The 23,536-nt window shown below is 42.3% G+C and overlaps 1 protein-coding gene across 2 annotated transcripts in view; it reads left to right on the top strand.

The window, feature by feature from the left end:
- Positions 1-23,536, top strand: part of mettl15 (methyltransferase 15, mitochondrial 12S rRNA N4-cytidine) — a 106,436-nt gene that overhangs the window by 67,672 nt on the left and 15,228 nt on the right. For both annotated transcript variants that reach the window (XM_088935080.1, XM_088935079.1), the window contains one exon: positions 19,489-19,680. In XM_088935080.1, coding sequence (XP_088791206.1) covers positions 19,489-19,680 — 192 coding nt within the window. The remainder of the gene's footprint in view (positions 1-19,488; positions 19,681-23,536) is intronic.

The following is a 23,536-nucleotide window of genomic DNA, read 5'->3' as shown; positions in this document are numbered from 1 at the left end:
AGCGCATATTACTGCTACAATCAATCCATCCACTTCTTTTCAAAATGTTTTTCCAGTCGTTTTCTTAATTGATAAATAAAATGATCAATATAAATTCATAGGTGCTGATAGTATTAAACTGCTTCATGAGAGCAAATGCTGAGTACAGTAATTTCATAAGCCACTTTTAAAAGGGACCAGGGCTGAGCTCTTATTTCTTCTGATTTGCAGTTTTCTTTAATGATGGGGATTATCTGTCTGCTGAGGAAGTGAGGTCGCTCATTTTTAGAGCCTTTGTACTTTGTGGTGATAATTGCATCTCAAGAATTCTTAACATAATCATCATGCAGGAACATCAAATATAATACTAATGAGAATGTTTTAAAAAACCTTTTAGCCATCAAACGTTTCCCCTATTTTGAAAAATAAAAGAAATATCAAGACATTCTGCGTGAGTTATCTTGCAAATCCCCCAGAAAATCTGTCACCGTTTCTGTAACAAGCTTAAGCTGTAGACCTCAATGTGGCCTGCTGTTGTGTCAATCCCAGAAAAAAAAAATCAAACAAGTATTTTTTTAAATCGTTTCCTGCTGTAAGGGTTTGCTTACTGGCAGAACTGAAATCTTGCAAAGAAGTACTGATCATGCTCATATAGCTTTGACAACAGTCTTTGTAGGACTTACTGTATGTGAAGTATCACCAGTAATCATTGATCTCAACAGACTTCAAAGGCAGAACTGTACTGACTGAGAATGGTAGATTCTTCTGCAATCTGAAATCTACATTATTTTCCCTACATCATCATATTATTTTACAGAGTTATGCATTTGTATTAGTTTTATTAGTTCCAAGAAAGCATGTGTTTAGTTATGTTGAGCACTAAATAATTCAAATATCCATTCATTCATTTTCTAGCCACTTTATCCAATCCAGGGTTGAGGGGGAGCTGGAGCCTAACATGACAAGCAGCAGGTACAAGGCAGGGCGCACCCTGGAGGGGACACCAGTCCATTGCAGGGCACACACAGACACACACAGGAACACCCTTACACCCGGGGCCAGTTTCCTCAGATGCTAATTAACCAACCAGTATGTCTTAGGACTGTGGGAGGCAACTGGATCAAAATACAAATAGGAAATATTCAAATCTACATTGAGTTGGTTTAATTCTACGATGTTATTGATGTCATATTAATTTGATTAATCATGTCATCTTGCAGACGTAACATTTTCAAAATGATGAATTTTTCTTATTCTCCAGCTAAGAATAGAACACAGTCCTTTAAATGTGTCTTTTTTTTATTTCATAGCTGGAAAAATATTTTTAATTGTTTTTTTTTTCTTCCACGGTTTCACTGTCTAGTAGCAAAGATTACTAAACCCCATTCTGCTAACCCATCTTCATTAATTAGGCCTTCCTGAAAGGCAGTGACCAAACAATTATTCCATTAAATATTTATTCCTTCCCTCATTGGCAACGTAGCATAGCATACTGCCTGAAATGATTTTTCTTTTAATAGCATAAAGGCATCAGTTCCTGCAGATGAAGCTTTAAAAGTTGTGCTTCCAAATAGAGACGGCAGTATGCGTTACACATCGCTGCAGGCACTACTCCAAAAACTGTTAAACAAACAATTTGTCAGGAATGATAAATAAGGTAATTCCTCCATTACTGGAAGCACAGAATCATGAAGACTTTTGCAGAGTGATAAGCAAGCTAGGGACAGATTCAATCAAAGGCTTTATGAGTCCACATAAATGGTATCAGGCTTGTTCTGTACCAGCTGCTTAAAGGCCATAGTATGACTGCATTGTAATTCAATCACACAGCAGCCTACCTGTCCAGAGTGTGTCTGTTCATTGCATAATAATTGTTTTGAAACGACCATATACTGTAAATGATCAATGAAAATGTGCCAATAAGTGTCATCGGCGCAACCTTCAGACGTGCCATTTGGCATAACTCACAATATGCTGACGCAGACCGACTCTTGCCCATTCATGCGTCAGGTGTTCATACAGTATGCAGTTCCTGCGGAAACTCAGTTCTGAAACTGACTTAAAGCTTCAGTTCAAAAGTCTGTGCAAGTTCAAAATACACATTTGTTGTATAAAAAGCAAATTGTACGAGATGCAGAGATCACTTTGAAAGTAAAGGTTGCTGTGGCAGGTCTGAATACAGTATATATGCACATAAATACATCATTTCTAAATATTTAAGCAGAGATTTCATGCATGTGTAATATTTCAGGGATATATAATATTTATATACTTAAACTTGTCAGTTTAAGAACATAAAAACAGTTACAAACTACAGGAGGCCCATCTACTGTAGTTTTTCATTCTGAAGGAGTCCAATATGTTGACTTTATTAATGCCCTTTGAGAGTTTTTTTCTGTCAGGTCCTATCTCTGTGTTCAGAACTAAAAAGTTCAGTTCCTTCAGCTGTCAATATAAGGCATTCTCTTAAGCCCTGGAATGCATCTGGTTGCTTTTCTCTAGAGTGATTCCAGAGCAGCAATATCTTAGTTATAAGGTGGTGACCAAAACTGTACACCAGGATTCTTAATGAGGCCTTACTAGTGCATTATATCATTTTAACATAATATCTTTTGATTTCAGTTCTACACGTTTGACTCTGTGTCCTTACATATTGCTCCCACCATATTGTTTAAAAGATGTACAAGATGTGTTAAAAAAGAGAACCTACAATACATTTTAGTAGCCTCTTCTAGCTCAGCGTTTCCCATTTTGTATTTATATCAATGTTTTTACTACCTGCATGTAAAATCCTGCTCCTGCCTACATTAATCTTCATCTGCTATGTGTTTTCTGACTTTTTTCTAACTTGAGATTTTTTTATATTTATTTTGATGCTTCTACAGTGACTGCTTTTTAAGCTGCAAAAGTGACTAGTTTACTAACTATTCAAGAATTTAGGTCATTTCCATGACTTATGAAAGTTAGTGGCCCTAGAACAGATCCCTGTGGTACTCCACTAATTATGTTACCTCTTATCCACACTCTCTGTTTTCTATCTATTTACCACATCTCAATCTATTCTATTCAATTCTCAAGAATATTCCGTAGAATCTTATTTATATATGGGTGAACCTATAATTTAGTGCTAATAATTGTTTCCATAACCTTTCATATAATAGAAGTTAGACTTATTGGCCTGTAATAACCAGGCGTAGTTTTGTCACCCTTCTTATGAATGGGCATTACATTTGTCATTTTCTAGTCCATAGGTGCTACCCCTGTGTTAATTGGAAAAGTCGCTACTGTATTATGGCTTATGTATAACACCTCTTGTTTCCTTCAGTACAATTTGTAAGATAAGATCGGGCAATGGAGTTTTATTCATCTGGGGTGCTTCTTGTACCTCAAATACTTCTGCTTGTTCTGTGCTAATAGTATTAGCACATAATATTATTAAACAGTAATACTATTTACCCATGGTATCTATTTCTTCTGTGGTCAACACCTGATTTAAATATTAATTTAGTACATCGACCATTTCCCTTTCATTGCAGATAGAGTTAAATAGACTAGCTTATTTGCCATATGTAGATGTACAATGGGATTCCTATTTGCACTGTTTTCTGAGGACATACACAGTACAACAGATAACTCCACACAATATAGCCAGTATATTACAAAACAGTAAATATGTACAGACAATAAAGAGATTACTAAATTACTCAGAAAAATAAATACTGTACATGGCAGAGAGCAAAAGTACAAATTGAACAGGTGCGTTGAATTCTGAGGTATTGCCGTTACTGTACTGTAGCTGGTGAGGATGCATATTGCAATAGTTCTTAAGCCTAGTGGGCTGTGCTTTAACGGTGCATCACCACTTGCCAGAGCTCAGGGTGGAGAACAGTCCATGGGTGGGCTGGTTAGGATCCTGAATGATGGATTGGGCTGTGTTGCGACAGCGGATGGTGTAAATCTCACCATCAGATCTCTGTGTGGTTGCCACAAGCCTATGTAGAGTGACTCTGTCATGTATGGTAGTACTGCTGTACCACACAGGGATGCCACTACTGAGGACACTTTCCTTGGTGCTGTGGTAAAAGTTCACGAGTAGCTGCTTCCTCATACTGCCAGTCTTTAGGCACCACAGAGAGTGGAGGCACTGCTGTGCCTTCTTCAGACTGGCCACAGTGTTGTGAGACCAAGCCAAGCTGGTGAAGATCTGCAACCTAAGAATTGTGAAGCAGCTGACAGTTTGCACTGTTGTGCCCTCGATGCTCATTGGGGTGTGACTCCCTCTGGGTCTCCCGAAGTCCACAACAAGCTCTTTTGTCTTGTTGACATTGAGGGTCAGACTGTTGTCAAGGCACCATCTTGTAAGATGCTCCACCTCACTCCTGTACGGGGACTCATCATTTTCGCCGATCAGCCCGATAACCGTGGTGTGATCGGCAAATTTGATTGGTTGCTGCTGGAAGTGGCTGTACTGTCGTAGGTGAATAAGGAGTACAGCCTAGGGCTGAGACAGCAGGCTTCAGGAGCTCCAGTGTTAAGGCTCACTGTGGAGGAGATATTGTTGCCAATTGTCATCATCTGAGGCCTTCACGAAATCCAGTATCCAGTTGCAGGTGGAGTAAGGATAAGCCCAAATTCCTGAGTTTCCAGACAATTGTGTTAAAGGCCAAGCTGAAATCCATAAACAGCATCCTAGACAGCATTAAGACAGTGCCTAAATGCTGTCTAAATGACACCTGTCTAAATGTTCGAGGGCAGTATGCACTGTTAGAGATATAGCTTCATCAACGGATATATTTGAACGGTAAGCAAACTTAAGTAGGTCGAGGGAGTCTGGGACAGTGCAGTTTATATAAGACAATACTAGGCTTTCCGTGCACTTCAAGACCACTGAAGTGAGAGCCTCTGGGCAGTCATCGTTCAAACAAGTTACCATAGTATTCATGGGCAGTGGCAAAATTGTGGTTTTCTAGAAACACTATTGTACAAATATCAGAGACAGAGAGGGGTTAGAAATGTCTGTATATACAGAAGATAACTGATCTGCACAGGTTTTAAGGACATGGGACACCGCCTGGGCGAGCTATTTTGCAGATTTTCACTCTTTTTCATTCTTGTTGCGATGCTTCCCATTATTGTCCTGGGTATATTCATTCTTAAGTGTTTCCTTTGTTGTTATAGTACTAAAAGAAATGTTATTGTTTATTTTCACTTCCATTTTAGTACTCCTTTCAATCTATCTCTTCACCTTTTAGGTATCCTATTTTCTACCTGTGCTTGAAATTCATTGTAGTCCTTTTCTTTAAATGGATTAGATTGCCTTTCACTTATTTTTTCCCTTAAATTTTCCTATTAGATTTATTGAACCTCTTGGGTTTTCTAGCATTGATTTGCTCATTCTTGGGATACATTTTGCTGTGTGATTCCAGCAGAATCTGTTTAAAAGTGTTGCCCTCCATTGTCCACTGATTCAGTATCTATCTTATCCTATTTACTGTATTATTCACTTCTGAACTCTGTCTTATTCTTTCAAAGTTTGCTGTCCTAAAATTGTAAGCTTTTCAATTGGTCTCAACCGGTACAGTTTTAAAACATTAGTGCACACCATTTTATGATCACAGTTTCCTATGGGTCTCTCACCTCTGTTTGTCTTGCTTGATGAGATCAATACAAACATCTCCTATTGTAGGCGTTCTGACAAACTAGGTAAGCTACTTGTCTAAACTAGAAGTAATATTGCTATCTTCTTGCCTACAAGTGACTTTTTCTTCCCTGTGGTACTATAGTCCTTTATTTCTGTTTCACACATAGTAGAACCACATCTTCATATAGATTATAAGATAAGGTCACTTTGTTGGCCCTATACAATTTCTTGCATTAGGAATTTGTCTTTTCGCAGACCCCAGCTTGCTCTCCATGAGACACACAGGCAGGAAGAGAGGAGCACAGGGTCAGCCATTTATACAGCACCCCCTTGAGTTAAGGGCCTTGCTCAGGGGCCCAATGCAGTAGGATTCCTCTGCCGGCCACGGGATACGAACCGGCAACCTTCCAGCCACAGGCGCAGATCCTGAGCCACAGAGCCACCACACAGATTATAGACCGAACATGTTTCCTCGCGCTGACAATAAAATTGACTACTGTACGTCATGGTAGAGATGTATATCTTTCAATTGTGCAAACAGTGGACTGCAAATATAATACTAAACAAAGAAGAATTTACTGAATTATAACGAACCAGAAATGCTTTTATTTTAGGGTTAAGGTTAGGCTACCATTTACCCCTTCGATATGTAGACAATCATGAAAACATATGCCAGGATCTCTTTCCCAAAGTGCACCTTGTATTTAATTTAGTGAAAAGGACAAAACGCAAGAATAAAAAATGATCTCAATGTTGTGCAAAGCAGCTGGAAAGTTCTGTTTTTGCAGTTCATCACGAGAATCAGGTTTCACTACAGTTTCAATCCTCTAGCTTTGCCTGTTCCAAAGTTCTTTTAAATCCAGTCTAGCTATAATGTATGTCATTTAATATTTTTAAATTCTTCTCCCTGGGTGAAAAAATCTAGTGTCTTGTTGACAGAGTCCACACTTTATGGCTGTTTAATGACTCTTTTAAAATTGCTGAACTCTTAAGTCTCAGTGCACGTCAGTCATGTAAACCTTTGCTTCCTATAAGCCTGTGGGCTCTGAAAGGACATTAGATTAAAGTGTCACAGTGCTCTGCATGGGCTGGACACCCTCCTTCAGCTTAACAAAGAGAGAGAAGAGAGGTCTGAGGCCTGCATGCTTTCATTTACCTCTTAATTGATAAAGTATTGCTTTAGGGCCTCAAAAATTTGAATATAGGTCAAGCTAAATGCAGGTTCCTGTGGTATGCTTCACATTAAAGGTTTTTCTAGATGCATATTGTATGGCATAAACATACAGTAGATCCCCGGTAGCAAAAAAAAGATAAATATTTCTTTTTCATTAAAAAGTGTTTGTGTGCATGTGAGGGTGAGATATTGTTCATGTGCATATGCCCTGTCACAAAAACTCAAAGGCATGATACAAAGTATGTCTTGGATAAGTGGAATAGCTATAAGAATGCTATCACAGGCCAGGCCCAGAGAGGGATTAAGGGAACCTGACTTGCAATTAAATTGAAAAAGTTTTATCCCTTCTTTACATTTTTTTTTATTTCACCTTATTGTCTTCCTATTCAATGCCGGCCAGACTTGAATCCACTGCAGTGGCTTATAATTAACTGAGCCGGTCAGTCAGCCCCATATTGCTCTTTTACATTTTGCAGTCTGGAAATGGCTGTATCAACATGACATTTGACTAGGCAAAGCTTTTAATACCCCGATGAACTAATAAGTTAGACGAGTCAAACAACTTCATAACACAGAAAAGGCCAGGTGCAGGACAAAGTTTACTTAGACCCCGATTACATCAAACTTCAACCTAAATTTGAAAACCCATTGTGTTTTGTTTTGAGATTATTTATTTGTTTTCTTTGCATTCCCACCAAACTTGGAATTGTAGATTGTTTCTCCTTAGGTCTGGGCTCATGGCGAATGGTCCTGTGCCTGTGCAAGGAGAAAGAGGATCGGCAGACATGCACCTCTGACCAAATGAGCCATTTGTGCTCTGATGCACTGTAAGCTCGACAGCGCCCAACGGGAGAGTGAGCACTGACTGGAGGAGGGGTTGCGTCTCTCACTGACATCACGCCAAGCCTGGGGGCACATGGGAAATTAAAGGAATCACTGTTCTGTCAGTATCCAAGAGATCCTGGTCGGCTCTTCTCCGCACCACTCCTTGCAGAGTTCTGGATCTTCTGTGTCACCACTTGGGACTCCCACTCATAGCATGTTGGTGACTTGGCCCAGGCATGAACGCCTGAGATCTGGCCCAGAACTCTCCACCTGTGTCTCTGCTAGGGCTTTCACAGACCAAGTCACTTGAGAGCCTCACACGGCTCCTGATGTAAATTTCAGGTTTTAACACTTTGTACATTACCGTGTACATTTTACTTTTATTGTCGTTTGAAATGCACTCTTCATTGGTGATTCTTTCGAACTATAAATAGTGTTGTAGTTCACCTTTAATTCTGTCATTAATTTAACATTTTCATGTGACGTTACTTAGTAGAATGTTTGGGTATATAGAGGCCCTGAGGTGTTAGGTGGTCACTGGGCTCTGGGACGTTGCTTTGAGATTTTTTGTTCTGTAACCTGCCTGTAAAGTAAAGCCCCCTGCACTGTCCAGTGTTGCCGTTTTGGGTTTCATTTGTGTTCAGATCCCTGGGCCCGTCTTGGTCAAAGGTGGGGTCTGTCACTGGGAGGGGTGTGAATCGCCCTTCCTAGGGCTAAGGTTAGCTACCGCTGGCAAGCTCGCTCTCTGAGGAATCAGTGCTCCCCGAGGGAAAGGGAGGGGGTGGCGGGGCGGGGCGATTTCTGCCACAGGTTCCTGTTGAACGTGGATTCGGAATGCTCCAGGGTCGGTCCAGCCTCAGGCCTGGCCGAGACTGCCTGTCCGGTCGTATTCCTCTTGGAAGGCAAATGCGACAAGGGTGCAACTACCAGGTGTGCGGGTACTTCTCCTTAAGGGGTCAGAGACCTGCATGGCTCTCCTGCTTGATTGTTTGGCAGCGGGAGAAGAGTGTGCTGGCCTCGACAGGTGAAGGCACTCCGGAGGACAGCAGCGTGTGATCCATGGGCAGACATCCTTGGGTTGAAAACCGCCGATTCCAAATTCCAGATTCCCAATCGGCCAGCTTTATCAAAATTCCGGGTTTCCCTTTTTTCTAAAAAAAAAGCTCTCTTGCAATGGAAAAGGCACTAAAACACTTGGTACTGGCAACACAGGGATACCTTGTTCTCAGACCTGGCGACCTGAGAAGAATCTGAGGCATCCAGACTTCAGTTACTAATGACCCTGTGAGTCACACCCACAACTGCGCTGAGAAACACAACATGCCCTCATTAGGTTTTGCTAAACTTTGGTATTTACACTGTCTATGTGTATTTCTTTGCCTTGCATAAGTTGCAGGCAAATGTTCCAACAAACTAAAGTCTTATTCATATTTAACGTCAAGGCCGCCCAATATATATTTGGCACGGTCCTTTGAGACTTCAGTGTAGGCGAGTTTAAAGAGCGGAGAAAGTATTTTTTCTCATTATTTAGCTTTACTTTTAGCACGATATAAATGCAGTGGGTTGCACAACTTTAAATAGATATGTTGACTTGAGTAATTATAGGCCTACACAAAAAAAAATGAGAAAAAAGAAACCAACCTTATTTAATGAATAATAAAACACCTTACATAAGAAATTTATGTGTCCTCCTTCTTAAAAAAAAATTGGCTGGTTCTGTGACAGAAAAAAAAATATTAAAAAATTGTTTTCCTTGTGATTTTGTATATTCACAGATTTTGTGTCCATATAAGAAAATGTGTTATGAAAATGTCAGTATTTGTGAGATTTGTTGTGTCTTTTTTAAGAAAGCTCAAATTCACACAAGGTGTCATCCTTCTGTTATAATTACTATTATTAACAGCAAATGCAGTCAATTCCTGCCCCCCTCCATCTCCAATAATGTTATTCAGTAATTTGTTGAGAGTAATTAACATAGTTTTTTACATACTGTATTTTACTATGGTGTTTCTCCTGTGTTTATTTCTCATTCATCCTAGCAAGTGGCAGTTAAGACTACTTTTGCACATTTGTACAACCATATGGTGTTGTAAAACTAATCATTTACACACTCTTTCTTAAATTCCTTATAGAAAATGTCTGGTCTATTCCGACCTGACTTGAGAAAACACTGGTAATTGTAATGGGAGGAATCTTAATAACGCTGCCCTACGTTCCAGTTCAGATATAGATTTTTAACTGCAGTTTTCAAGTTTAGTGTGTGTTAACTTCTGTAGTGAAGCTCTCAGTAGATCAACGGCAGACCGCAGTTCATGGGTCGGGGGCTGAGACAAGATAGCGAACTCACTCGTCATTGTCCTCTTCAGCAAAGTTAGAATCCTGACACCTTTATTTGCACGGTCACCCTGTGTTTCTCTGGGTTTAAGGTAGACCCTCTGAGTTCCACCTCTCAGGAGATGGATCGATGTACCGGATAGGTTTGGCTACTCTAAACTTTGCCCCTGTTGCCCTGTTCCATCCAGAATTCGTCAGAGGAGTCATAAACAAGTCCTGCCTTGTGCCCTGTGCTTCCAGGACTTGTTAGGCCTTCTGATTAAGCATGAATGGGTGAACATAATAATATACGTCTGTTAGAAAAAGATTAGTTACAAACTAAGCGTATGGTATGTTCAGAATGAACAGTGAAACACAAACCAGAGGGCACCTGGCTTCTTTCAAGGAACATGCTCAATCAATTAATTACTAACTACCAAATGGACTTGATGAGCCAAAATGCCTTTTCTCCTTTATAACCGTTCTTATGCTCTTATGACTGAATTTGGGGATGTCTGGCTGATCTGCAGGGGACGGGCAATCTGGAAGTTTGTTTCAAGATGAAAAGGGGGTGGCCTCGGGGCGCACGCTGACGTTCCAGGTGTTTTCCAGGTGTTTTTCTTCAGTTGTTATGACACAGAAGGGAAGAAACCAAACCCAGGGTGATCTGGGTCCTCTTCTTTTCTCGGTCTCGTCTCTGCGTACAGCTGGCTCTCTGAAGGAAAACATCGCCGCTGCTCATCCAGCTCAATGAAATGTGGTGAGGGCCGCCACCATGTGAGTGATTTGTATTTTATTTAAAAGGAGCGTGTCACTAAGTTTACCTGTGAGCTTAAGTGAGCTGCTTATTGGTCTGGAATAAGGGCTTTGACGTCAGAGAGTCTCGTCGTCCTGCCGGAAACCATTAACAACAGACTGCAGCCTTTGGCACTTCTGTTTTCGGAAACGTTTTTAAAGTTGCATGAATGCCGTGACCCATTAGGTTTGTTTTGTTACTGAAACAGTAACAGTGTTGTTACTGAGTGCAGTGCTGGGGGATCTGATTCTTCTTTCAGCTCTGTCCCAACTCTAGGAACGAGACACGTCCGTGCACCGGCCCTGTTCCCCGAGCCAGAGAAAACGAGAAATTGGAGCTCATGCCCCCTTACCCCAGGAATGAAGTGATAAAAGTGCAGTAAAACATGGTAAACGTAGGGGCAATATGGGAAAAGCAGGGCGAGGTGTGTTGTACACCACTGTGCCATACTGTAGGACGTCATGGCATGTGTATAGCAACATCCCAGAAAAACAGATGTGCTGAATTGCAATATCTACCTTCACAAGGGAAGGTCTAGGTGGTGGGTGAGACATACTGTAGGTGACTGCACTGATGACTTAGGTATGTATGCCTAGTGCATCAATTAAAATAAATCAATTAAAACTCAGAGCATTCTATTTATCCTGTTGCTTTATACATCCTGTAATGGTTCGGTCACTTCTGTTCCCAAAGTTGTTTAAATGGTAGTTGGTTATGTTACTGAAATAGTAACGGGCCTTTTCACTGTGCAACGCTTTAATTAGGAGCTCGTGAAAATGTAAAGTCTGTTTATGTGATAAATACATTTACAATAATATATTTAGATACGATAGTAGCAGTAATGATATCTGCCATCTTGACGTAAAAATTTCAATTGGGCTAAATGGTTTGGCAAGGTTCTAAAACATCCACGGCTTCTGCACTGTGATTGCAGGCTGGGGCAACCGTAGGGGCGGTTTGCTGAAAAGCAGGCTGCACAGAAGTCTGCCTGTGTCAGGTTGATTTCTCCCAGTATCTCCGAGCCCATTCTACAGTAATCATCCCATAGTACAGCATTGCTGGTTACATCTGTGACGCATCAGACAAAAAAAAAAACCCTTATACCACCTTACATTCCTAATTGGCATATTGAGACGAGGCGTGGGAGCTTTTTATTAAGCCTGTTTGACCACATGCTGGAATTTGTAATTATGGGGATGCTTTGTCAAAAACATTTACTGTCCTTTTCCAAGGCAGAATGAAGTGTGATAACTTTCTATTCAATTTTCTGTGGTTCTCAAGTTGACTTCCTTCTTAATTTCTTCTGAAACACATCCCCGTCTTGTGTCTTTGTATGAGAAAACAGAAAGGAAAGAAGTGCCTGAGGAATACTGTACATTCCCTTGATTATTTTTCTAATGTGCTGTTGAGGGTAGCTCCTGATTTGGTTAATGTGTGGCACGTGATTCTTGAGAAGTACCTTTCTAACCTCATGGCATAAGACTTGTAAATATATAAATCACACCAAGCCTTTTGGAGCTTTGACACCTCAGGATGATTCAGTTAAAATCTTTCAGCACGTATGACGACGTACGTGTCCCGACCGGTCATGTCGGCCTTTTTTCACAATCCCTTTTCAGAACCATATTATTAATATATTTCCTAAAGGTCAGTGTTCAAATTCAGCTGCGATTAGGTAATTACAGGCCTGACACATAATTATTTAATTGCGTGAATGATCGTTTAATTTGGGAGGAAAAGAAACAAAACAGAAGACAAAGGTGGAGTGGCTGAAATCCAGGTGCCCTGCCATTAATTTAGTCTGTGATTTCCTGTCATCTCACTTTGGGGAGTAATTTCAGAGGAAGTGCTTTTAATTCTCGCACTTCGCTATTTTGCTTTTTATATAGGCGAAGTAGCTTTAGATAAAAGGAAATAAAGACCTTCTGCCAGTCTGTAACATTTGGAGCTGTCATCTGACTTACTTCAATTACATCTTTCAAACTCCAGATATTTTCCCCACATGTCAAGAATGCTGCTTACAAAAGGTGCTGTGTCAAGCAGCATGCTCACAACAGTTCTGAACTAACAGAGATCATGCTGGTCTGAGAGAGCCCATTCAGAGAAAATAATCAGGTTGGCTATATTGAGCTATATTGAACTTGGACCACTCTGGAGAAGAGGTGTCAGAACTTTTCCCTTGATCCTTTTGGAAGGCTGGTCATTTTGTCCACATGTTCTTAAAATCAACCAGTCAACCAGTGCTTAAAATCTGGTAAGAACTGCACAAGCATCCAGAAAATCCAATCAAACCGTTAAAAGTTGGGACAGCTTCCTGTCTTGGACCTTAAGAAGCATTCAAATAAGGGAAGATTTAAGCTATGTCCAATAATATGTATGTTTAAATGTGTATATACAGGTATATGCAATCTTCAGCATATACAGGCATATGTTATTCTGACTGTCTAATATACTGTTGGTGCAACTACCACATCTGTTTTGCTGAGTCTGTGATGTCAAATGTTAGAAGTCTCTACTTGGGAAAATTGTTCTGTTTTATTTAGTTTGCATGAGAAAGTGTCACAACTCCAGTGAAAAAGAGCAGAGGCTGTTTTGACTTGTAGCTGTGCAGATATTATGGTCACTTGTCCTTTGACTTTGGGTTGATGTATCCTGCATAACACCTTTCCAGTACCTTCATAGAGGCCACATAGCATGTTAATTAGAGCATAATTCGTAAAGCTATTGAACTAGGACAATAACCTTATGAACGACGGTTTCATTAAACTTGAAAGGTAAATATAGGTTTTCATAACATTTGTCAAAGTGCATGTTATACATGTTTTAAATTAAGATCTATGGTTAGGGGTAGATTAGTATTAGGGTTAGGGCTATGTGGTGTTGGGTTTAGCAGCAGGGTTAGGTTTAGAGTTAGTGTTAGGGTTACGATTAAGGCTACAACTGGGATTGGAGTTATGGTTAGTATTGGTAGTAGGGATAAAGTCTAGATTAAGATCAGGGCTATTATGAAAATCTGTGTGAATGACCTATTATGTTGTTATAAAACAACAGTGAGAAAAGGTTCTGAATGCTGTTCTAGCATGTTATGTAGCTCTTATTAGGCCTAATTTAAAGAAAGCATGACCAAATACGTTTTGTCAAACAGCGTGGTGATGATTGATTGTGAGTGCAGATCGCCAGAGGGCATCCTATGAGATCTTTCATGAAAGTTGAAAGGCAGACCGACAGACAGCCTTCGTGTCGAAACGGCAGCAGAGGTGGCACAGTGGGAAACACAGTGACGTCGTTGAAGCGCGCCTTGTGTTTTGAGATGGAAGCCGAGACTCGAGTCTTGAGAACTCGTCGAGATCACTGTGGGCCACTTCTCTGGCAGATTGCCGGGCCCTTGAAGGGTAACGAAATCCAGATACAAACAGTACAAAAACAGAGAATCAAACACAGAGCACTTGTGTTTGTTGTAGGAGAAATGAAAAGCCTCCACGGGATGATGGCTCAACTGGTGAGCAGTGGGACAAGGAGTTGTCTCAAATCCAGCTGCTCCTCCCCAGACGCTCGCAGAATGAGCCGCTCTCGGCTGTCGGCGGAGAGAACGAAAGGGCCTGATGAACCATCTCGAGTCATCCCAGGGTTTGAAGCTTCCAAGGTTCGTCTCCGAATGAGAATGCATCAAGGTTTCAGCATCACCGACAGGACACACGTGCGTGCTTTTGAAATGCCACTTCTTTTTTGCAAACCTTTGGTTTGACTTTTTGTTCCTGAACCGGGTTGTATTAATGTCAATTAAAAAAAAAAATACAGAACACAACAAGAACAAAGCAATCACACGCCTTCCACCCTCCGTTCACGCGTCTAAAACTCTATCAAGCATCGAAGAGTCATCCTCCAGAGGTATATTGTAATAAGTGTTTGACCCACTGGTAGCCTCACCACACTGGTGATTTACACTCTTCATTGACCCGCCCTACTGAAACTTGTTCTGCAGTTAAAGCTCAAGAGTGATGCCACCAATGCCAAGAGATTTACCCTTTGTCATGCCCAGAACTGCCATCCTTATCTCTGACTAGGCTGTAGGTACCTCCAGCACAATATAAATGTCATCGCCAGAGAAAGACTAGGACATGAAGTGACTGGCACAATTTCCTACAGTCATTGTAGGTGTTTGAAACATGTATAATGTAGAATAAAAAAGGCTAAATGTGTCGCTTACCCGGAGGTGATCTGACAATGTCAATCTGACGGCAGGTGAATCTGCACGGAGCTCATTTGCTGTGAAGTCTCAAATCGAATGAGTGGCTGATTCATCTAGTAATCCGTCAGATCTAGTAAATCTACCTAGATCAACTTATGAGAAAGTCAGTCTGACGTACAGTATAAGCAGCGAATTTCTCAGGGAATAAAAATCCAAAACTGAGCGGCTTAAATCTCTTAGGCTCTGGCAGCTCTGAGGCTGCTGCTGCTTCCAGAAAAGAACAAGGGTGCAGGACCCAGCTTCCATCTCGTCACATCTTCCAATCGGAACAGTATCGACACGCGGTTTGACTTATACAGTAGGGCTGCTGTCATTAAAACTTGAAAGGATTTAAAGGCTTGCAGTCTGGAAAGCCGTGATGTGGGGGTGGTGGGCCTGTGTGTGTGTGTGTTTGCCTGTGGGGGTGGAGAGAATGCCTTGCACTAGATTTGAACAAAGCCCTGTAACCCTGTGGAGTGTGACAGAGGGAACCCTCATACGGCACGCCAGTCCTGCTGTCACCCATGGTGTTCCAGCCCCATGGGAATGTGTGAGGGATTAAGACAGCTCAGGGGGCGCAGGGATATAGTAGTAGTCTGGGAGAAAAGCTGATCAGCGATTACCTGCCGTTCTTGTGCCGTGCCTTCACAATAATAATAATAATAATTGCTTACACTTATATAGTGCTTTTCTGGACACTCCAATAAAAGTGCTTTACAGGTAATGGGGATCCCCTCCACCACCACCAATGTGCAGCCCCACCTGTATGATGCGACGGCAGCCATAGTGCGCCAGAACGCTCCCCACATACCAGCTCTCAGTGGGGAGGAGAGCAGAGTGATGAAGCCAGTTCATAGATGGGGATTATTAGGAGGCCATGATTGGTAAGGGCCAATGGGAAATTTGACCAGGATGCCGGGGTTACACCCCTGTAAAATCGCCAAGTCTCTTACTGGAAACAACTGCTCAGAAAGGTGTCCCCCATTCTTACCATAGTTTAGCTGCTTTTCCCACGGCAGGCGAGGCCAAGACTGTTTTCAGATCTCCCACCGGCTTATAGCACTTCTCGCACGTTTGCATCTGCTCCATGGACCGTGTCAAAGGGACACATCAAAAATGCATCATGGTCGCCAAAGCCCACTTCCTAGTCTACCTGACAAAGAACACAACCCCAAAAAGCTGATGTCCATAGCCAGTGTGTGTTATCCCCACAAGTATCCCAGCTCAAAAGGAGACAGGTGGCAGTGAGTGACAGATCAGGAATGACAAGACAGTTGTCCAGGAAGCGACAGAAAACTCTCAGTGGAAATGACATAAAGTGGTCTAAAAATGAGACTTCATACACACAATTTCTTCTGATAAGAACTGTAAAGACCCTTCTTCCTGAGAACAGTCTCAGTTAATTGCACTGTGTTCCAGGGGATAATGCAATGATTTATTATTAAATCCTATATTTATAAAACATTTCAAATTCTGCTTTTGTTCTTAATTAGTATGTGAACCTGATTAAAGTGGCCAAGGGTACAGCAGACCCCAAACCATGTAAACGGACTTAATGATGCAAAGCTTTCAAAACTTCAAAATACAAATGATATGTACAGTGTGTCGCGGTCTCTCTGTCAGACACAACAACAACATTTCAGCATTAGCTGATCACTAAGATCTGGACGCTTTCGTACGATCACGTTGATCTGCTACTTTAGTTCTAGATTTACACAACACGCAAGCAACAAAGTTCAGCAGCTAAACTCCCAAAACCTTAGGGATAAAAAGAAAAATGGTTTCTTTCATGGAAGCCAGACCATATGGTAACCAAATGTTAGTGTTATACTGCACCAAACGAGATGTAAACATAGGCCAGCACGTCTTCCTCAGGGCTAGAGGCCTGTCACAAGAGGTTTACACTCACGTTCTTCAGTTCTTCGGCTCTTATGGCGTTCAAAGTGAAAGCAGCTCAAATTGAGGAAAGGTTCCCCTTCCGGTTGCTTTTTTCTGCTGCACCCCCCCACACCCTCCCTCTTTGTTTAAATACCATCTTGCTTCCTCAGGCCCTGGTGGACTCTCAGTGATTTCTACTGGGCAGGGCAGCCTTCTCTCCCAGTGCCCCCGAAACAGCTCTGCTCCCAGGGTGGCAGACAGGCACCTCAGCTACGCCTCTTCTATACGCCTACTGATGCTCTCCCTTGTCAACAGTTACACTGGCTATTGCTGCTGGCCAGGAAGTGATGTCATCAGGTGGAAACCCAGCTTTCATCAGGCGTTTCCACCCTTACCCATAATGCCCTGCTGCTGGCAGGTCAGGGGTGATAGCCAGTCACTGCTCATCTCCTCCTGGCCTCCAGCTTAACTCCTCTCTCCTCTTCCAGAGCCAGCCTGAGGCTCTCTCCACTGCCTCTCCCTTCGAACGGCGGTCTTTCTGTCCCTCCCAGTCGGTCCAATAGCTGTCAGCATTCTCCACGCTGTGCTATTTTGATCATTTCCTTTGCTTTACTCAGGCAACAAATACAGAACATAAACGTCTGCTGTCAGAAGTCAAGTAGTGATTTAAAGCACCGGATCCTCCTGTAAGCACTAGTTTGTTTTGATGATCTGAGCAGGAAAAACACATGGGCCGCATGTAGTACAAGAAGGTGGGGATTCAGGAAGGTGCAGGTCGTGGGAATGTTTTTTGTCAGGGCTGAGTGCTGCAGATGATAGGTTTCAACCATCAAAGCAGCCTTTTTTATGTCATTAGGATGTAACTGGTGTACCAAGTCTCTGTAAAAGATAACCACTAATTATGACATTTATTTCTCTTGTATTGAAAATACCCGAGTTATTTATTTAGTTGCCACGTGACTGGCATTTTAAACTGCTGTAAAAAAGACCTTGCAGAGTTTCTTGTTTTAAAGTTATATGCCAGTTCACAAGTGCAATAAACTCTGGTTCTTCAACTGTGCTTGCTTTTTACTGGTAAGGTTTCAACATTTGTGTCAATCTTAAACCTGCCTGACACGGGAAATGACTGCCTGGCCACAACAATGAGGCTGTTGGCCCCCCAAAATGTGGAATGAGCCGAGAAGGTGCTTTGAGGGCAATGGGGGGGTGGGGGTGAGAGGGGATGCACACTAGAAACGTGTTGTGTTTCAGTGGCTCTGTTACCATTTATTGGGGTGATGTAATTAATGGAGTGCTGCAGGGGTCTGTACTAAGAGCACTGCTCTTTTTAATTCATGTAAACGATATACAGTAGATTCTGGTAGCGTTGGTAAACGTGATGAGTTTGCAGATATTACCACATTCTGAGGCTTGTCAAATGCTTTAGAAGCAGCAAGAGAAATTCAGAAATATTTATATATAGCCTTTTAGATTTAGATTTATGTATAGACTTTACATAGGTTTAACCCATTGGTCTCAAGTTTCAGGTTTCCAGCCTGTAGTTAAAATACAGAACAACACTGATTTCTAGCGCTCATGTCTGCAAGTGCATGTACCTATATAAGAAACAAGAACATCAATCTTCATGTTATCTCCATCGCCTGGTATTGCATGGGGAGACAAGTGCAACATCTCAGCATGTCGAGCTAGACCTCTTTTACTGAGCTGCCTCATATCCTTGCTCACGAAAAAATAAGGTGCGAGTGTTCCACAGGAGCTTTCATCAGAACGTGAGGACAGAAATTTTACAGTGCATAAGGGCCTCCCACATTGCTGCGGATGATTAAACTCAAGAAGACCCTGCTGCAAATGATCAAAGATAATGAAGACGTTTTAGTTTTTTTTTCCTCCAGACAAAACTAGCATTATTAATTCACGTCAGTATACTGTATGCTTGTGCCCTTGAACTTAATGTTTGCGGTTTTTGAAAACTTTTTTCATAGGCTACCAAGTCAAACATGAACTCGGACCCTTCGAAAAGAAGCCCCCGTTTTTGCGTTTAAATATAGCAAAGAGAGAGATATTCCCATCACAGTATGGATGTCTGGACTTGGACAGGAGTCATGGCATTCATCAGAGGCAGTCAAGCTGCCCTGCACTGCAGAGATATGGGAAAACCGCTCTCTGTGCACAGCTAAGTGGTTCCCAGCACAACGTTCCGTCTGTCTCTTAGATCTCAGTTCTGAGACCTAAGTATTCCGGGCACTGGGAAAACAGGTCTTAGCTGAAACTGTGCAGACTTCTTGAAAATGTTGTTGGGATGTGCTGTATTTTTTTTATCAGACTACTTATGATTACCTTAGCATGTCTTTATTTCCTGTCATCAAGCTAGGTCAAAAGCATTAATCATTTTAACCCTGGGAGTCTTCCGAGTGCAGTTATTTGTTCCCATGTGATTGATTCAAGGATCTGAGACGTGGGTTCCTGCCTGTCAACCTGGGGCTCCCAGTCTCGAAAAGCTCTCCTTCCTGCCCACTGCCTCAGCAAAACCTGTCCCTTTCTCCGAAAGTATTTATTTCCCTGACGTTTACTTTTATTTGCTGCATCTGCTTCTCCCGCTTGTTGACGGGCCGGTCTGACATGGCGTTGTGTTGTGTTGTGTTGCCTCTCTGCAGGGGACAAGTCCACCCCATGCTGGGGCGGTTCAGTGAACTACCCTCGCTCCTGGCCGATCGAGGACTGGGGCCCGGGGGCCTGGACGGAGTCCTCCTGGACGCGGGGTGCTCTTCGATGCAGTTCGACAGCCCGCAGAGGGGCTTCTCACTCAGCAAGGACGGGCCCCTGGACATGAGAATGGACGGGGACAGGTCAGTATCTGGTGCGGAGTACCAGATGAGTAAAAACGGTCTCCCCGTCCTGTCTGCTTTTCCAATTAATTAATAATAATAATAATAATAATAAAAATAATAATTTCTTACACTTATATAGCGCTTTTCTGGACACTCCACTCAAAGCGCTTTACAGGTAATGGGGATCCCCTCCACCCCCACCAGTGTGCAGCCCCACCTGGATGATGCGATGGCAGCCATAGTGCGCCAGAACGCTCACCACACACTAGCTATTACAATATCAGTGGGGAGGAGAGCAGAGTAAGGAAGCCACTTCAGAGATGGCGGTTATTAGGAGGCCATGAGTGGTAAGGGCCAATGGGAAATTTGACCAGGGTTACACCCCTACTCTTTTCGAGAAACGCCCTGGGATTTTTAATGATCATAGAGAGTCAGGACCTTGGTTTTATGTCTCATCCGAAGGACTGGCAGAATGTAGCCTGTCATCCTAAAACCTGATCTACCCTTCAACCAGCGTCTAGCGACTAGCTAGTAAAAACAGGATCCACACCTCCAGAAGCTCAGTTGCAGGAATGAGAACATGAGAGAGCTGCCGAAGAAAAAGAGGACACACCGGGCTGTCCTGCCCAGTGGAATGACAGTATCTTGCCGGTCTGAACCCCTTGTTCCTAGCAATTTTCCCAGGGGGCTGGTGTCAGCTGGGTGACTTGGCTTGGATGTCCCTGTGGGTCCCAGTTTAAACATGTGCCTCCCGAAACCATACTGTGTGTGTAATAGTGATATTATGGTTCTTCGAGAAAGTTAAAGAGCTGGGTAGTACAACACACAAGATGAGCAAACAGAAAGTGACTGAAAATATCTCAGGAAAAATGCCTTGCTGAAATCAAGAGAAAGACTGCACAGGCTGAAAGGCTTTAGTGAACAGATAGGTATTTACTGTAAGCAAGTTTTAAAAGTATCAGGCGTCTCTAGTGGATTTGGGCAATGACTTCCACAGATGTCTACAGCCTGGTCTTCAGCTCCTCAGCAGATCTTAGTTTAAGAGCTCAGACTATAGTCTAGCAGTAAGTCTGAAACTAGACTGTTCAATACCTTATACATGATCGGGAGAACCTTAGAGCCTACTATAAATTTCACAGGGTGCCACTGCATCCTACAGAGGACAGGAGTTACAGTATGTGCCGATGTCTTCTTTTAGTTAGTACACAAGCTGCTGAACTTTCTCACTCTACATACCAATGCCTGCTTAGTTTTTCTTAGTTTTGAAATGTAAATTCACTTCCTTCTTCATTACCACTTTTGTCTTAGGGTTCTTGTTTCATTGCTGAGTATGAGGTTGCCTATAGGACTGGGGAAAAGACAGAGACCCACAAGGCTGGAAGAAACTAGTTTCTCCAAGCGAGGAGTCATTTTCAGAATCGGAAACCCATTCCACTTGAGCAATCCCTGCTAACCTAAGTTCTAAGTTTCCAGACGGGTTTATTCTTTTTACGAATGTGCTGTTTTTGTTTTGGGTTGTTTTGTTTTTTTTGCACACACGCATGGCAGATTCAAGTTGTGGAGGGACGGGAAAATAAATCATGGATGATATTAGAATATCCCAGAGTAGTATTTAAGAAACCGGGTTCCTGCACAACTCAGCTTCATGGAAGAAAAAAAGGGTCTGCATTATGAGCAGACACCGTGGCGATTCCATTAACTAATGCACACTTCCTCTGGCACGCTTCCTCTAAAGTACGTTGTGGAAAGGGAATGCTTTTTGACAGCTACTATAAGATACTATATTACTTTTATTGAAGAGTTTCATCAAAGGGATATTTTAAGCCTCCCCACTAAGGCCTCTCAGATACAGAGGTGCTACGTCTTGCCTGCTATTCCAATTAGGCAGAAAGTAACCCCTTGTCCTAAACCTGATCTATCCTTTGACCAGACTCTTAGCTTTTAAGTCTGTAAAGCAGGTTGCTGGTATAAAAGACAAACAGGTTGCACTTGAGACGTGTGTAGGAGTAACAAAGAAATGCCATTATTCAGAGTCTTCACCTGGGGTTTGGATGTCAGAGGAGGGGAAGCCACAGTTTGATTTAAAATATGACTAAACAGATTGAAGAATTAGAGAATGGCAGGCAGTTTAACAACATGGCAGGCTGATTTTCTCATCACTGGGAAGGCTGGGCTTTTTCTGCAGTCTTGACACTTTTCCAGCTACGTGAGGATCTGGTACAAGGCTCAGGGATACAGAGGCTCCAGAGACATTTAATTTTGGTCCGTTTTTAAGATTTTAGGGCACACTTTCCAATGTTCTACTATTAATTATGCATCGATTTTACCAAAGCACGAATATTCAAAAACAATAAAAAGTATGCAGTACATATACATCATATAGATTATATCAAGATTGACTAATAGAACATAATATATAGTGTAATATGAATTTTATAGACTGCCCTCACTTTTTCCATCATTCAAGTGTTTCTAAAAGAAGGAAAAAAATTCTGTGTGAAAAACTGCCTGCTAAGCTAATTTCCGCAAAAAATGTATAGTCCTCACAGAACCACAATGGACCTTGTGCAGTTAACTCCATGAAAACGAAACAGAAGTTGGAGTTAAGCACCCATCTAGCTAACAGACGTCCGTGTGTTTTTAAACAGGACCAGGTGATTTGTCATAGCTTTCCTGCTAGTGCAATGCCATAGCAGAAGGTAGCTATTGACCCTAATGTATACCTGGTACAAGACCTTTACTAACCAATGGCACGGGACAACAGCAGGCTGAGCATGCCTGAACTACAGACCTCTCAGCTCTCCAGTCTGGTTCTGACAACATAAGAAAAGGTTACAAACGAGTGAAGGCCATTCAGTCGAGCTTGCCCATTTGGTAGTTGGCAGCCTTTGCAATTTCCCTTACGGCATTAATGAAGTATCTATCTAGTCATTGATTCAAGGCTCTCTACCAACCAGTACTTGAAAGAAGCCAGGGTATTGACTTAAACCCTGGGTAGCTTGTTCCAGTCTCCCGCAACCCTCTGGCTAGAGACGTGCCCCTTGTTCTCGAGATTTAAATGTAATTCCCCTCAGTTTTCCACTCGTGTCCTCTGGTTCATTTTTCACGATTTACTCTAAAAAATAGTGATTCTATTTATCACTCTGCAACTCACAACTGGCAGCCCCACTGAAGCTCCGCAGGTGTGAGCCTGGTCAGTACCTGGATGGGAGACCTCCTGGGAAAACTAAGGTTGCTGCTGGGAGAGGTGTTAGTGGGGCCAGCAGGGGGCGCTCACCCTGCAGTCCATGTGGGTCCTAATGCCCCAGTATAGTGACGGGGACACTGTACTGTAAACAGGTGCCGTCCTTCTGTTGAGACGTAAAACTGAGGTCCTGACTCTCTGTGGTCATTAAAAATCCCAGGGCATTTCTCGAAAAGAGTAGGGGTGTTACCTCCAGCATCCTGGCCAAATTTCCCATTGGCCCTTACCAATCATGGCCTCCTAATAATCCCCATCTCTGAATTGACTTCATTACTCTGTTCTCCTCCCCACTGAGAGCTGGTGTGTGGGGAGCGGACTGGTGCATCATCCAGGTGGGGCTGCACACTGGTGGGGGTGGAGGGGATCCCCATTACCTGTAAAGTGCTTTGAGTGGAGTGTCCAGAAAAGCGCTATATAAGTGTAAACAATTAAATTATTCTAAAGCAATCCATTTGGTTGGCTACCTTTGGGGGTTGAATACGTTTATCAAGTCCCTTTGTCGTCCTGTTTGTTCATGACTAAGTAAAAAGGGTTAAAAACGGTCTTGAGCACCAACTGGATTGAGGTCTCCCCGCTTACTCCCTGAAACCCACAACTAAAAATGCTTGGGTATGTAAATTTCAGACTACT

The sequence above is a fragment of the Atractosteus spatula genome, chromosome 16, assembly GCF_055471065.1.
Source record: "Atractosteus spatula isolate fAtrSpa1 chromosome 16, fAtrSpa1.hap1, whole genome shotgun sequence".
Classification (NCBI taxonomy): domain Eukaryota; kingdom Metazoa; phylum Chordata; class Actinopteri; order Semionotiformes; family Lepisosteidae; genus Atractosteus; species Atractosteus spatula.
The sequence above is the reverse complement of the archived record's forward strand: the minus strand, read 5'-3'. Positions and strand labels throughout refer to the sequence as shown.